General features: G+C 32.0%; 1 protein-coding gene across 1 annotated transcript in view; it reads left to right on the top strand.

Annotated features, from left to right (window-relative positions):
* Positions 1–15,520, top strand: part of CDH18 (cadherin 18) — a 342,030-nt gene that overhangs the window by 197,846 nt on the left and 128,664 nt on the right. Inside the window, exon 4 of the mRNA XM_063086030.1 lies at positions 3,080–3,247. Within this exon, the coding sequence (XP_062942100.1) occupies positions 3,080–3,247 (168 nt within the window). The remainder of the gene's footprint in view (positions 1–3,079; positions 3,248–15,520) is intronic.

Below are 15,520 nucleotides of genomic sequence, written 5' to 3'. Positions count from 1 at the left end.
AATATTAGTCAACACTAAAAAGAAATGAGCTACCAAGCTACAAAAGGATATGGAGAAATATTAAATGCATGTTACTCATGAAAGAAGCCAATCTGAAAGGCTAAATCTTGTTTGATTTCAATTATATGATATTCTGGAAAAGGCAAAACTATGGATACAGTAAAAATATCGGTGGTTGCCAGGCATTGGGGAAAGGGAGGGAAAAATAGATAGAGAACAGAGGATACATGTGATACCATCACGTGGATACATGCATGCCATTACATATTTGTCAAAACCCATAGAATGTACAACACTAACAGTGGCTCATAATGTAAACTCTGGACGTTGGGTAATAATGATGTGTCAATGTAGGTTCATCAATTGTAACAAATATACCATTCTGGTCAGGGTTGCTGACAGTGGAGGAGGCCGTGTGCCTGGGGGAGGCAGAGTGTGTGTGGTAATTCTCCCTTATTTTTGCTCAATTGTGCTGCAAATGGACCTAAAATTGCTCTGAAAACCAGGTCTAACATGCATCTGGGCTTCATGTTAGAAGGAGATTATCTTATACTGGGGTCATGTTCCTATCGCAATTTGACTGTGATACTCCCTGGTTATCCTCGTGTCCTCAGGAGAGGTCATTGCTAAGCACATGCAACTGGGCTTCTTCAAGGGAATTGTAAGTTAAGTGAATCCTGGGAAAATTGTTGCTGAGAGCTATGTGTCAGTTCTCGGTATGTTCTTTTCTTTCCACGAGCAAATTTGTCTGACAATTTTTTTCCTATTTTGTTCTCGAAATAGCTATATTATAAAATAAGAGAAATAATGGCACTATAACAAAATCACGTACGTCCACATGATAAAAGAAAGGATTTTGCTGATAACTCTTCTCTGATCTTCTTAAATGACTGACAAAATTATTTAGAAGAGATATTTATCATTCACTTTGTAATGATTGGTTTTACCTTTACATATGCATATTTTGCATCACATCATTTTAATGATTTTATTGTAAAACATTATCTTTCACAACACTCTCATAATTTTCCTCTCAAAAGGCAAGTCTCATTTATAACACATTCGTCTTGGGAATGGCATCTTTATTTTTTTTCAAATACTAAAAAATATACATTCCTTTCATAAAATATTTTCATAAATCCTTTGCTTGTTCATTTCTCCATCAGTTCAATTCCTACTTATGTAATTATCATATGTGATAAAACATTTTTTTTTAAATAAGGGTGCTGAGGCCTTTTTCATATGCATGAATTTAGATGAATCCTTTATTATCATATTATTAAAATATCTTTTGGTTAGAATAATTTTCATTACTATTTAGCTTAAGGAAAGTTTTCCTGAATTCACTCAATTATGAGTTCACAATATTTTAAAGTTGTGGGATCTTTTTTTCTGATATCTGAGGCTTTCCTCTCAAAGCCATTACTCAGCCAATCAATCCAGTTAAAAAATTTGCAGTTTAGTGTTCTGTATTCAAAACAAGTGATTGACTAACTCTTTCTACTTTTTAAAGATTATTTTTAACTTGAGTATACAATCCCATCTTCTCTCCTGTATCAAGATATTGTCTGTAAAAGTAAATTCTGTACTTTGCAGTTATAATTGGTAACTTCCAATGAATTGCACTGCTAACTAATCAAATATGAGTTTAGTTGAAGTCACTGGTGTGTTTTTTAAAGGTGTCATGATCCAAATATTTTTAACAAAAATAAAAAAGGAGTTTATTAAATGATTATCAATGTTTGGAGTAGCAAATTTATTTGTACTATATACTTAACATGTATATATACATATAAATATGCTTAAGTGGGAGTATTCTGCTTTTGTGCTATATGGTTTCCCTTTATGCAAGACTAAAGAAATCACTCCACCTATTGTCTCGTAAGCCTGAGAAATAATTGTCACCATTTTAAAAGTATGAGTTTTGGTTCACATCACATTTAAATATTAAAAACTATGTAGTGGTACTAAGTAATGACATCCTGCATTTGCAGTAGTTATGTATTATTAAAATACTCATGGAGATACTGAAAATGCATTTCAGTATTGTCATTCTGCTCATGCAATGTTTTCCATATGTACTTGGTGTGACTACATTTTTTAAAAACTTGCTCCTGTTATGAATGTACATACACATAAATATAAATATATTTATATATAAATATATATGAATATAAATTTTATACATATTTATAACATATCTCATCAACATGAGTAAAACATTTCTGGTTTATGACATAGTTAATAGGACTTGGGTAAACTTGGTCCTCTGGGAAATGTGTTTTTAGTTTTAAAATTTAAGATCTATTGACAAAACTATCTATTTCACATGTTCATGAGGGGTTTATGTATGTATAATCTCAAATGAGCATATAAAATTTTTCATTCCTTTATTAAATCTAAGTATCCATCATGAAGAAGTGCATTAAACATCCCCCTAGGCTCTATAAGACAAAGAATGTGACTTTTACATGTGATTTTTAGAATCCATTTCATCACTTTATTTTGCTTATATACTTAGATTTAGTTCTTGTTAATGTTGTGATTTTCTGACAAAAATAGTGAATTTCTTAGTCTGGATATATGTTAAGACACTTTCTGCCTATAATCTCTGTTCAAGTGTCCACACTCCTCAAATGTTTTCCATCATGAAAATTGTCAGCCCTGCTAGGAAGCTATGCATATTGTTCTGTAAAGAGGGAAAGCAATCTCTGCTTAAATCAATATGACTATTACAACTGACACTTCTGGGGAGCCCAAAAGTTGTAAAATGTTCAGCACACCAGCAAGAGGAGCAAGATTGGGCAACAGGGCTGCCCTAGAGGGACCAAGGAACGCAGACAAGCAGGTATCTTAATTTGTCACTAAAGGAATGTTGTAGGACATGTGGTTATAAATAAATGCTGCGACAGAACACTTTCAGTAGATTGTTTAAGTACTGTTTTCTCAGAAGTGTAGCTTCCTCTCAAAAATATGCTATTTGAAAAGGCATTTCTTAAAACAAGAAAATATATATATCTAAGTTGCTTCCTGTTTAATGTATGACTCATATTGTTTTATGTAAACATATGTATTACAGGAGTTATTAGAACTGCCTTACATAACATGGACAGAGAAGCCAGAGAACACTACTCGGTGGTCATTCAAGCCAAAGATATGGCTGGGCAAGTTGGAGGGCTTTCAGGATCTACAACGGTCAACATCACCTTGACCGATGTCAATGACAACCCACCACGGTTTCCTCAGAGTATGTACTGTTTCCCATGATTTGAATTTATTAGTATCCATTTATGTAAAATAAAGTGAAATACTTGAATATTTAATGTTATGTTACTGTTTTCTTAAGTGGAAATATTCTGTTTTTGTGCTCTATGCTCTGACTTCTTTATGCAAGACTAAAGAAATCACTCTACCTACTGTCTTCTGAAACTGCGAGATGATTGGCACCGTGTCAAAAGTATGAGTTTCAGCTGACATCATGGTTAGACACTAAAAATGATGCAGTCATACGAAGTAATGACATCTTGCATTTGCCAAAGTAGTTATGTATTTTAAAATATTTATAAAGATATTAAAAGTGCATTTCGATATCCACCTTCTACTCATGCACAATCATTCCATATGTACTTTCTGTGACTAATTTCTATTTTAATCCTTCATGCTATAAATGAATTCTCTACACATACACACACACGCACGCAGACATACACATGCACATCATCCAAGAGCAGATTACAGGTGATATAATAAGATAAAAACAGAGAGGATATCCGGCAGGGAATTTGTGGGGAGGGAGAGGTACCAATACTAAGAGATTGGAAGGAGATGGTGTTTATGATATTTGCAGAATGTAAAGGATTTAATTATAATATATTTGAGTGTTTCTAATATGGCAGGTACTGTAGATGATATTATATAGAGTAATCTTTAATTATCATAAAAATCCTATAGGGGAGTTTTTCCTTATGTCCGTTGTACAAATGATATTTAAAAACTGTAGTAAAGTAGACACAGGGTATGTCAGAAAGGCTCTTCACATGTCAGTATAAAATGCCTTTCTCAGCTTTATCTCTTAATACCGTTCACAGCACAACCTAAGCCTAGCTTCAATGGAGTACCGCTTCTACCTAAATACACTTTGTGCATCCTTACTTCAACTAGAAAGTTTTACACGTTCACATTCCTTTGTTTAAAATCTCTGTTACAAATTCTCTGAAATCTCTGTTGCAGAATTAGCAGAGAATCAATCCTTTTTATTTCCTTGTTCCCTCTTGCATAAAATTTTGCATTCGTAGTCATGTCACACTTATTTCCATAGGTGCATACCTCTGTGAGGTTAGCTAGGTAAGAATGAGGTTTGAATCATTTTTGTAAACTTGTGTTCAGCTCAGTGCCCAGAACTTGATAAATGATTATTAAATAGATTAGTGAATTAGCTGAATTTAAATACGCTGTCAAACTACCATTGTGAAAAAGACCATTATTAAAAGGCATGTAAGTCAAGTTTATAGTAAAATAAAGCCACAATAAAATATTGGTGCTAGAGATAAGATTATGTGACCTGGTTCATTCATGTGGCTTTTGCTCTATGAAAAAATTAGGTTTGAATGAAACTTATAGATCATAGATGAGTTCACATTACAATGAACCTTAAAGTATAATTAAATTCAAAATTATTTTACAAATTACAGTGAACTTTTGTATCTATGTTATCACATTTCTTACAATATTCAGATACACATATATCACTACGAGACAGAAGTTATTATTTCATAAAATGATGCAGCTGAAATTAAAATATTTTTTTAAAAATAATAAATGATAATGCCAGATGAAATAAGTATGTTTTATTATAATTTAAAACACACACTTGTCTACCTTATTTTCAAATAGATTCTATCACTATTTTTAAGATGTATATTAATATTATAGTTCTTAATATACTGAAAACTCAACTTGTACACAATAGAAGCTCAATAAAGGCTTGTTTATAGTACAAATAGCATCTCCTACTCTCTTTTCCTCTCAAAATAATTTTTAAATTTCTAAATTTAATTACATTTTGGAGATTAATGGAAAATTATAATTGTGATGAACACAGAGAACATGATTTATATAGATGAATGTGAATATAGCATATAGAGAAATTTATTCCTAATTTATTATTTTGATCAATAACTGTTAATGTTGAAGCATCATTTCAAGGTGAAAACAATTGCTGTACCTGGCAAAGAAACAATAAATAAATACTCTCTGAGTGAACTCATCATATCTAATGGGCTCTATCTGCAGACAACAGCATTCTGGGCAGAATGACTGACAGATGTAAATCCTGCTGTTCTTTTACAGGTGCTTAGAGTTTTGAAATGGAGGTAGTGCACACCCACAACCTTACAATCTGGCTTATTTAAAAGATATTTTATTTTGCATTTCAATTGCACTAAATACTATGCTGCTTTCAGAGTAATTTGGTGTCACCATGACAGAAGCAGCTTGCAGAAAAATATTCTGCAATAATGTACCCATAAGCATTGTAACTCATCAAATATCTACATACATAGTGGGGAAACTTTGTGAACTGCTTGGAGGGAAAAAAAATGATATGTTATAAGGTCTTGCATTCATTAAGTACCATGAAATTCAAAAATCAATATACAATTTAAATTACCTAAAAATTATATACAGTCATCTAATTGTTTCTCTTAATATGTTGGGGTTTTTAAGGTTGTACGTCTGACTTTTATCTCTTCACTTGTGTGAGACCTGTCTTTCTTAAACCATTACCGCAATTGACTCTAACATGAACAGCTCCCACTCAAAACTTCGCAAAAATATTCCATCGAAGCATGTTTTTTTTTCTTTTTTTTCTTTTGTTAATCTACCATGGCCTTGTTCTATCTTGTATCAAAAATAGTTATCACTTTGTTTTAAAGTAAATATGCTCTGAGTAAGTGTTTGAGAGCTAGAGAGTGAACTAGAGCTAATAATTTGCTTTACTAAATCTCTAATCTAGGAAGTCACAGACTCAGTGGCCTAAGATGCAAGGCAAATAAAGGTCCTGTATCAGGGAGGTGGTAGTAGAGACTGGACAGTCCATGTCCAACTAAGAGGATAGCCACTACTCAATTCAAGGTCATGCCTATATTTGGACTAGAAAGTGTCAGAAAAGGGATTCACTTATAAGACACAAAGTGAAAGAAAATAAGTCAGCCCATCTATGGCTTGAATCTCTACTCAAAGAACACTAGAGATGTTCAGTTACCCTTCGGAGAAACAATTCAAGTAGTAAAATTCTTCCATATCAGTCCTTCTATTGAAAGCAACCTCTTCTTAAGATTCTACAATTTTCTTTTTGGTTTTAACTGTGCTCTATGTTATATGGTTGTTGTGTAATTTATTTTTAGGTGAATTAAAAAGTCACTGACATCTATTATTCTGCATGAACCATATGCATGCAGAATTCAACACCTTACATAAATGTTCATACTGCAAACCTTCTGTATCCTAAGTAGAAGGAGATGTATTTTGAGAATTGCCCTCACGGAGTAAATCTAATTAGGGAAAGAAGACTACCACATGCCAGATAATCATAATAGAACAGTGAAAACTTGAGTACCTAACAAAACTTGCTCAAGAACCTGAAATGGTTGCAAACTTGTAAGTCACTGAAAAGCTCGAGCAGACCTGCAACTACAGTTGGTTTAGTGCAACAGAATATTGGAGGAAGGAGTCCTAAAAGTTCAATAGATGGCAGCATTTCCCATGAAGTTACTAAACATCACAGGTGTTCCACTGGTTTGTGTACCTTTTAAACTTAGTGAAAAAGAAAATATCACTGATGAAGATACTGACGTTGATGTGATTTTGTCAATATCAAAATGATTTAGAAGGGCCATTGTTTTAAATTTATTATTTACATTTTCACAAAACAAATTTAAATATTATACAGTACAGTTAACATTAATATTTCGTCTGAGACAAATTAAAAGAAAAAAAAAAGAAAACTTCTCCTTTGACCCATCATAATGTGAAGTGTATTTTTTAGTTGTCTGGGAGTTGGGGTCTCTCTCTTGTCTTTTGAAAATAATATCTAGGTTATTTTATTATGGTTACAGACATATATTTTGAATCTTATTGAGGATTTCTTTAAGATGTCAGTATGTACCTGATTTTAATGTGTTTCTATAAAAGAAAGTAAATTCTACTGTCCATGGTTAGTGTCCTGCACATGCAAATTAGTTCAAGCTTATTCATTGTACCATTTAAATTTTGTATATCATTACAGAATTTTTGCTTGTTAGCTCTTGAGACATGTGTTAATGCCTCCTAAAATAAATCTGGATTTTTCTATTTCTCTTTTATTTTCTCTTAATTAATTAATTTATTTTTTTAGATACAGTTTGAAATCATGTTACTGGATGTTACACAGACTGAAGAATTTGATATCTTTCTCTTGGACTGAAAGTGTTCCATTGTGAACCATCTCTTTTTAATTTTAATAATGCTGCATAGCTGAAAGTCCAATTTTTCTGGTATCGCTGTACCAGATTATTCTTTCTTCTGTTTTTCTTTTTGTTATGCTTTGGGTGGTACAATGTTTTTCATCATTTGCTTTCAACCTTTATTGTAGTTAATTTTAAAATTTCATGTAACCAGTTATTGTTTCTGTTGTTTTGTTTTATTTTAAACTGACTTACACAATTTTTGTTGCTTATTTTTTTCTTTTATTTTATCAATATACAATGCAGTTGATTTTCATGTCTCTTTACTGATTCCGCCTCCCCCCCCCCATCACCATCATATCTCTTCACTTGTCTTAACAAGTTCAAGGAATTGTGATGGTTGTGTCTTCTCCCCTGCCCCTCCCCGTTTCTGTATTTATTTATTTATTTATTTTTAGCTCCCCAAATAAGTGAGAACATGTGGTATTTCTCTTTCTGTGCTTGACTTATTTCACTTAATATAATTTTTCATTTAAGTCCATCCACGTTGCGGAGAGTGGTCCTTCATCAAATGAGTGGATACGGAAAATGTGTCATATCTACACAATGGAATTTTGTTGCTTATTTTGATTGACTACACTTGTACTTAATTACTTATATATTTGCATTAAGTAGATACCACGTTACTATTTAATTTTTTCTTTCCTTTTTTCTCTTTTTTGCATTTTTGTTGTGCTTTGTTTTGTTTTATTTTTGTGTACCTGTTGGTTATCTTTTATTTGTATTTAAATGATTTTTAAAAAGTCTTTGAAACCTCTTATGTATTTACCCATGTAGCTACCGTTTCTGGTGCTCCTCATTACTTTGCTTAGGGACAGATTTCCATCTGGCATCATTTTCTTTCTGTTTGAAAATAACATTTCTTGTTATGTGGCTCTCATGGTTAACAGTTCTGTTAGCTTTAGTAAATCTAAAAAGTCTTTATTTTGCCCTCATTCTTAAAAGACTTTTTTTCTGGGTGTAGATTTCTAAATGAGGTTTTTTTGTGTTTTTTTCATATATTTCATTTAATTCATTTTGTCTTTCATTAACACTTTTTATTTTACTTTCCTTTATTTTCTTTAATGTTTACCATAGATACTAAAATTTATTTTGTTCTACCTTAAATTATCATTTTATTGCTTGAAAAGGAACAACTTTAAAATAGTTTAATGCCATACACCCCTTTAATTTTTGTTAGTCATCTTGTATATTAAGCCATATATGAAATTGTCATTATTATTTTTGTGTTAAATAGTAAATAACTATTTTTACATTAGTGATAATTTACCCTTCTGGTCCTATGTATTTCTTTCTGAATTCCTGTATTTTTACTACGATCATTTTTTTTTCTAAAGGAAATTCTAAATTTTCTAAAACTATTCTTTTCCTCACCCTTTTAGTATTGGCAATGAATTCTTTCTGCTTTTGCTTATAAACTTATTATTTTACCATTATTTTTAGAAAATATTGCTAGTCATAGTCTGAAGGATTTTCCTTGCTTCAATAATTAATGAGTAATTTGTCTGCTGACTACCATCTTGTCTGCCGAAAAATCAACTATTAGTATTATTATTGTTTTACTGTAGAATAATTTATTGTAGTTTAATGGATCTTTCTTCTTAAGATATTTATTGTATTTGGTTTTCAAAAGTTTAGCTATGACTCACCTAGTGGTAGTTTACTTTTCAAAAACAATCTGCCTTATGGTTGCAAAGATTTTTAAAACTATCATTTTCAATTTGGGGAAATTGTTGGTCAGAATTTGTTCAAATATTTCTTCTACCTCATTTGTTCACTTCTCTCTCACTATTTCTTCAAAGCATGCATGCTAGATCTTTCAACTATGTACCATCGGTCTATCATTCTCTCTTCTGTATATTCAATTATTTTTTTCTATCAATCTTTAACCTAGATATTTTATATTGACCTATATTCCAGTAAACCAATCCTCTTTTCTACTTTGTTTATTCTTCAGTTCACCGCATCTATTAAATGTACTAAGTGTACACGTCAGCAATGAAATTTTCAGTTCTATAATTTTCACTTGATTTATTAAATATAAATTACTGTTATCTGCAATAATTCTCCACCTTTTTCTTTATTTACTTAAATATATTAATCATACTTATTTGAAAACCTTTTAAAATAATTTTAATACAAAAAATCGTATCTGGATCATTTTGTTGATTGTTTCTTTGTTGGTTTTCATCACTTTTAATATTTAAGCATGCCTCGTAGTTATTGACTGAACATTGCAGATAAACAATTACAGAGGTCCATGATAATGTCATCTTCCCCCAAGGAGGGTTTAATTATTTTCTTGCAGACATGTAGAGTATGGATTAGTTAAATTAGTTAGATTTTGTTAGTATTAGTTATTTCATTTCTACTGTTACTACTGGGAAGTAGCTCTTACTCCTGAAAGCTCATCTTTCTCTGCTTTCAACTGGAGTCTCAAGTGTTTAGCAATTTCTTTCCCCCAGTACCTTCTGGCTGCTGAAATCTCTGCTCCACTCTTTTGCCATCCAGCTTTGCATTCTCTTGGTTTCTCAGAGTCTTCAAATGAGCAGAAGTTGTATATTGCCAGAAGAAAAATTGCAGTCAGCTTTTTGGCCTAGTTTTTCTGAGATTTCTTCTTTTCTGGACTTTTCCCCTCAAGTTTCAGCTACTTTGCTAGCTCTGAACTCCAACCTTTGTTTCCACGAGCTACATAATTTCTGCTCGGATTCTTTTCTCCAGCACTATGTATTTAAAAATACCTTGAGTTTCTGACTATAAACCTCATCTTGTGCTTTCCTTCTCTCACAGACCGCACCTTATCCAGGCCTTCTTATATTTATTGCTCTCCAGTGGCTTGAAACTATCATTATATGCATATTGTGCTGTTATTATAGTTGTATTCCATGGAAGAGTTAACTGCACCACTCTATCATATCTAGATTGGAAAGACAATCCCATCTAAATTTAAATTATGGAACATAATTAGACGTATAATATGCCAATATGATATTCTACCTGACTAAATTGAAGGAATGAATTTTGAAATAAATTTGAAATTCTCAAATCAACTATAAAAGAGGAAAAGAGCTATATTGTAAATTGTTTTATTCAGCCTTTATAAAGGTAAAACATGTTTATCTTAGGTCATGAAATTTAATATATAAAACATAGACAATTTAAAATTTGTTCTATTATATATTCTACTAAATAAGGCACATATACCTATTGTAAAGCTACAAGACTTCTCTAGTTGTCGGGCTCTTTTACCTGCTGGTAATCCTGCTGACTGGGCCAATTGTCGAGCTTGGGCAGGGTCTGGAGCTCCCAGACCCCTCAAGCCCATTGTCCAGACTGGGTCACAAACCCTTCACATTCCAGGCTGGGTCACCAGAGCTCTAACACGCCAGGCTGGGTTACCAGACTTTTTACATGCAGGTTTATGAGCTATGTAACTGAGAAACAGCTCCTTGGAAGCCATAGATTGGAAAGCATGGCTGCATGTGTGGCAGAGGGCACCTGAGGCAGTAAACTCCAGCTAAGGCAGGGGTGCTGCGCAGGTGCACGAACTCCACCCACACACAACTTGTTCACAGCAAATGCTCAGCAAGATTCTGAATATCTGAGGGGCCCTGACCATTTTCCTATATTTTCCCAACACCTATGAAGTATATTTTTTCAGGCAAGGTAACAACTAGGAATAAATGTCACAGTGTGACATTCTGCTGATTTTGAAGTTAAATATTATGTAATAATTTCAGGTTGTCTCTCTAGAAACTTATCAGTCATAAAATATCGATAATTTTGTGATTTGTTTTTCAACTACAGTTCAATACTATAGCAAAGTTATAGATTAATTATTTTTTCTTTACTTACTGTTTTGTATAGGTATGTATGTTCATGGATATAGGCATACATTTCTAAGAAATTATTTGATTGTTACTAGTTGGTCTTTACACTTCAATTTCTAATTTTTTACAGAATGCTGAAAATGAAGTAGGACCGATTTTTCATTAAAAGGTATAGATTTACAGTCTTTCTGACAGCATTAATGAGTCATTTTCATGATTGAAAGTGAGAGAACATTTTTTTTAAAAGTGGCCCTCTCTACCAATACTTTGAAGGAAAAACATTTTTTACAAGATAACCAGCCCTTTTTATGTGTGACATTCAGATAGTAGTAGTATTACATTTGCTTTATTCCTGTATTAAGAAAACATTGTAGATGAAGCCAAACATAATTCTTAATGATCAATATTCAGCATAAATTTCTTAGACTCAGGAAAATAGTAGATTGTTTGTGTGTATGTGTGTGTTTAATTCGAATGTAGCATTTCCACCTTAAACTATATTTGCATAAAGGAATTTAAAATGAAGATTTTAAAACTGTGGTTAATCTTATCAATAAAGACAAACAAACTGGATACATCAGACAGGACAGTATGGAACCACTAAGGTGTCAATTTCCCTTAGAAGTGTCTATAAACATACACATATATTTGCCTACCATCCCAAGGAAATACCATTCACATAAGAAAAACATTCAGTAGTCTTAATTAATGAATGATCACACTGATTATATTTTTTATGGGCCTTGGGTTAATCTTAGGGAATGACTTATTCACACACCTGGCAAAGTTACTGAAGCAAAGACACAAGGACTTTTAAAAAGAAGTTAGAATAAATTCTGTCCTGGGAAGAAACATGTATTAAAAAGGACAAGATTCAATAGGCCAAATGCCCTTTTATTATTCCCACCAAGTCTTCCTTTCTTAAATGTACTTTGCTAATCATTAGCATTTTATGAGACAGTCTAAGAAATTATATAAAAAATATCACATATGGCTTATAAAATAATGTCACATTCAGAAATAAAAATATGAAATAATAAGATCTGTATGTCTATGCTGTATAAACATATGTACTCCTAAAATAGATAATTCTGGCACTATTTGAATAAATTAAAATTTTAAAAACTTGCTAATGAGGTAGAACTTAGGAATCATTCACATATATTCAAAATAAAAAAAAGACTATATTAATATGTTACAAATAATTGGGTGGCTAAAGTTCAACAGTGCACATTGTACCCCCTCATATCTTAGAAAATCTAAGCTTCACATACAGAAAAGCAGCACAAAACTAACATTTTGAAGACAATGACGTGTTTGTATTAATAATATATATCTCTTTATTTATTTCTCTGGGGGATCAGATTCTCATCTCTACAAATTCCTGCCATTTGTGGTATCTCTCTTTTATTTTTCCTATTCTGAAGAAAAGTTCAAGTTGTCCACATTTTCATTTTTATTGTGGTAAAATATATGAAGACACTTCAAATAGTTCATGAAAACTTAGAATTGAAAGATGCTATCAATCTTTCCATGAACTTTTTGAAGTATGCTCATATATAAAAAAGAATTTACACTTTTAACCATTGGAATCTGTACAGTTCAGTGGCACTTCGTATAGTCATGTTGTCATGCAGTCATCTCTACCATCTGTCTCCAGAACTCTTTTCATCTTGCAAACTGAAACTCTGTACCCATTAAACATTAACTCCTCATTCTCCACACTCCGCTCCACCCCACCCCCGTTTCTGGTAACTACTACTCAACTTTCTGTCTCTATGAATTTGACAATTCTAGGTACTTTATATAAGTGGAATCATACGATACGTGTCCTTTTGTGTCTGGCTTACTTTACTGAACATACTATTTCAAGGTTCATTAATGCTGCAGCGTATATCAGAATTTAATGTCTTTTTCAATGCTGACTAATATTCTATTGCATGTACACACTGCATTTTGTTATTGACTCATTGGTTGCTGGATATTTGAGGTGATTCTGCCTTTTGGCTATTGTGAACAATGTGTCTGTGAACATGGGTGTACAAATATCTCTTTGAGACCCTACTTTTGATACATTTCAGTATTTATCCAGAGTGAAATTGCTAGATCATAGGGTAATTCTATGTTTAATATTTTGAGGAACCACCTTAATGTTTTATGTAGTGGCTGTACCATTTTACATCCTCACCAATAGTGCATAATGGTTCCAATTTCTCCACATCCTCACCAACACTTGTTATTTTCTCTTCTTTATTATTGTCATTATTGTTGTTATTATTTTATAATATTCTTTTTTCTATATCCTCTTTGGAGAAACGTTTATTCCAATCCTTGGCCTATTTTTTAAACAGGGTTATTTGTTGATGCTTTTGTTGATTTGTAGGGATTTCTCCACTCACTTGTCTTTTCAATTAATTTCGGCAATGTTTCATTGTCATTGCACAAGTTTTTTACCACCTTCGTTAGGTTTAGTTCTAAGTATTTTATTCTTTTTGATGCTATTGAAAATGGATTTTTTAAAAAATTCCTTTTGGGATTATTTATTCTTAATGTATAGAAATAAAACTAATTTTTGCATAATTGTGTATCCTACAACTTTGCTGAATTCCTGTATTAGTTCTAACTGTGTGTGTGTGTGTGTGTGTGTGTGTGTGTGTGTGTGTGTTGTGTGTGATATCTACGTTTTTCTACATCACAGGTCATATCATTTGTGAACAGAGATAGTTTTCTATTTTCTTCTCAATTGGGATTCTGTTTATTTATTCATTGTTTAATTGTTTTGACCAGGACTTTCAGTACTATGTTGAAAAGTGTTGTTCCTGATCTTAGAGTAAAAGCTTTCAGTCTTTCACCATTTTTATAATATTAGCTATGGTTTTGTTTTTCATACATGACTTTTGTCATGTTGAGAAAGTTTCCTCTCACTTCTAGTTTTTGAGTGTTTTTATCATAAGGGGTTATTGAATTTTATAAAATGCTCTTTTTTGTGGCAATTTATATAATCATGTTACTTTTTCCCTTCATTCTGTTAATGTGGCTTATTATATTGATTTTGTTGAACTTGGTTTACTAATATTTTGTTAAGAATTTTTGCATTAATATTCATAAAGCATATTGGTCTTTACTTTTACATTGTAGTTTCTTTCTCTGGGTTTGGTTTGAGGAGCATGCTGGCCTCATGACATAAATTAGGTAGTGTTTTCTCCTTTTCAGTTTTTTGGAAGATTTTGAGAATTGGTATTAATTCATTAAATGTTTATAGCATTTACCAGTGAAGCCATCACTTCCAGGGCTTTCCTTTGTTGGGAAGTTTTTGATTACTTGTCGAATGTCCTTACTAGTAATAGGTTTATTAGGAATTTCTGTTTCTTCATGATTCAGTCTTGATAGGTTTAGTGTTTCTAAGAATTTGTTCATTTTCTACAGATTATCAAATATGTTGGTGTTCAGTTGTTCATAGTACTCTGTTGTAATCCTTTTGTTTCTGTAAAGTCAGTAGTAATGTCCCTGCTTTCTTTCCAATTGTAGTAATTTGAGTCTTCTCTCTTTCTATTCTTAGCCAATCTAGCTAAATGTATGTTAACTTTGTTGACCTTTTCATAGACAGAATTTGGAATTGGGCTGTCACTTCCTGCAGACCATGATCTCTGTGCCCTGGAGAGGGAATGGGTCAAGAGTGAGTAAAAACACCAAAAATACTTATGATTTTGAATGTGGCTTTTTCTGATTTGAGCATTTGCTTGATTGCTGTAGATCTTTGACTATTTTCCACAGCTCCTGTATGTTTAGTTCATTGCAGCATTATTTACAATAGCCAAATTTAGCATTTTATTTGGGAATCTCAGTGACTCTGTAATGTTGAACAACCGAATTTTAAAGGCTGCACTACCATTACTTTTTATTTGTGGCTTTGACACTTAGATTTTGCTGCAAATAACACGTGGTTTCATTTGCTCCAGCCAACTCAAGTAATTTTTAATCATAAACAGAATTATTTACCAGTAGTGAGTTTTATGAAGATCTCAAGCAAATTTAGAGGAGTGGGGAGAGACAACTTAATTTTGGTATATAATAGATATTTTTGAAATATAATCCTCTTCTTTTTCTTTTATTTCCTGTTTTTTTATTTTATTTTATTTTATTTTATTTTATTTTATTTTATTTTATTTTGAGTTTTGGGTGTTTTGG

Source organism: Cynocephalus volans, chromosome 2 (assembly GCF_027409185.1).
Source record: "Cynocephalus volans isolate mCynVol1 chromosome 2, mCynVol1.pri, whole genome shotgun sequence".
Lineage (NCBI taxonomy): Eukaryota > Metazoa > Chordata > Mammalia > Dermoptera > Cynocephalidae > Cynocephalus > Cynocephalus volans.
The sequence above is the reverse complement of the archived record's forward strand: the minus strand, read 5'-3'. Positions and strand labels throughout refer to the sequence as shown.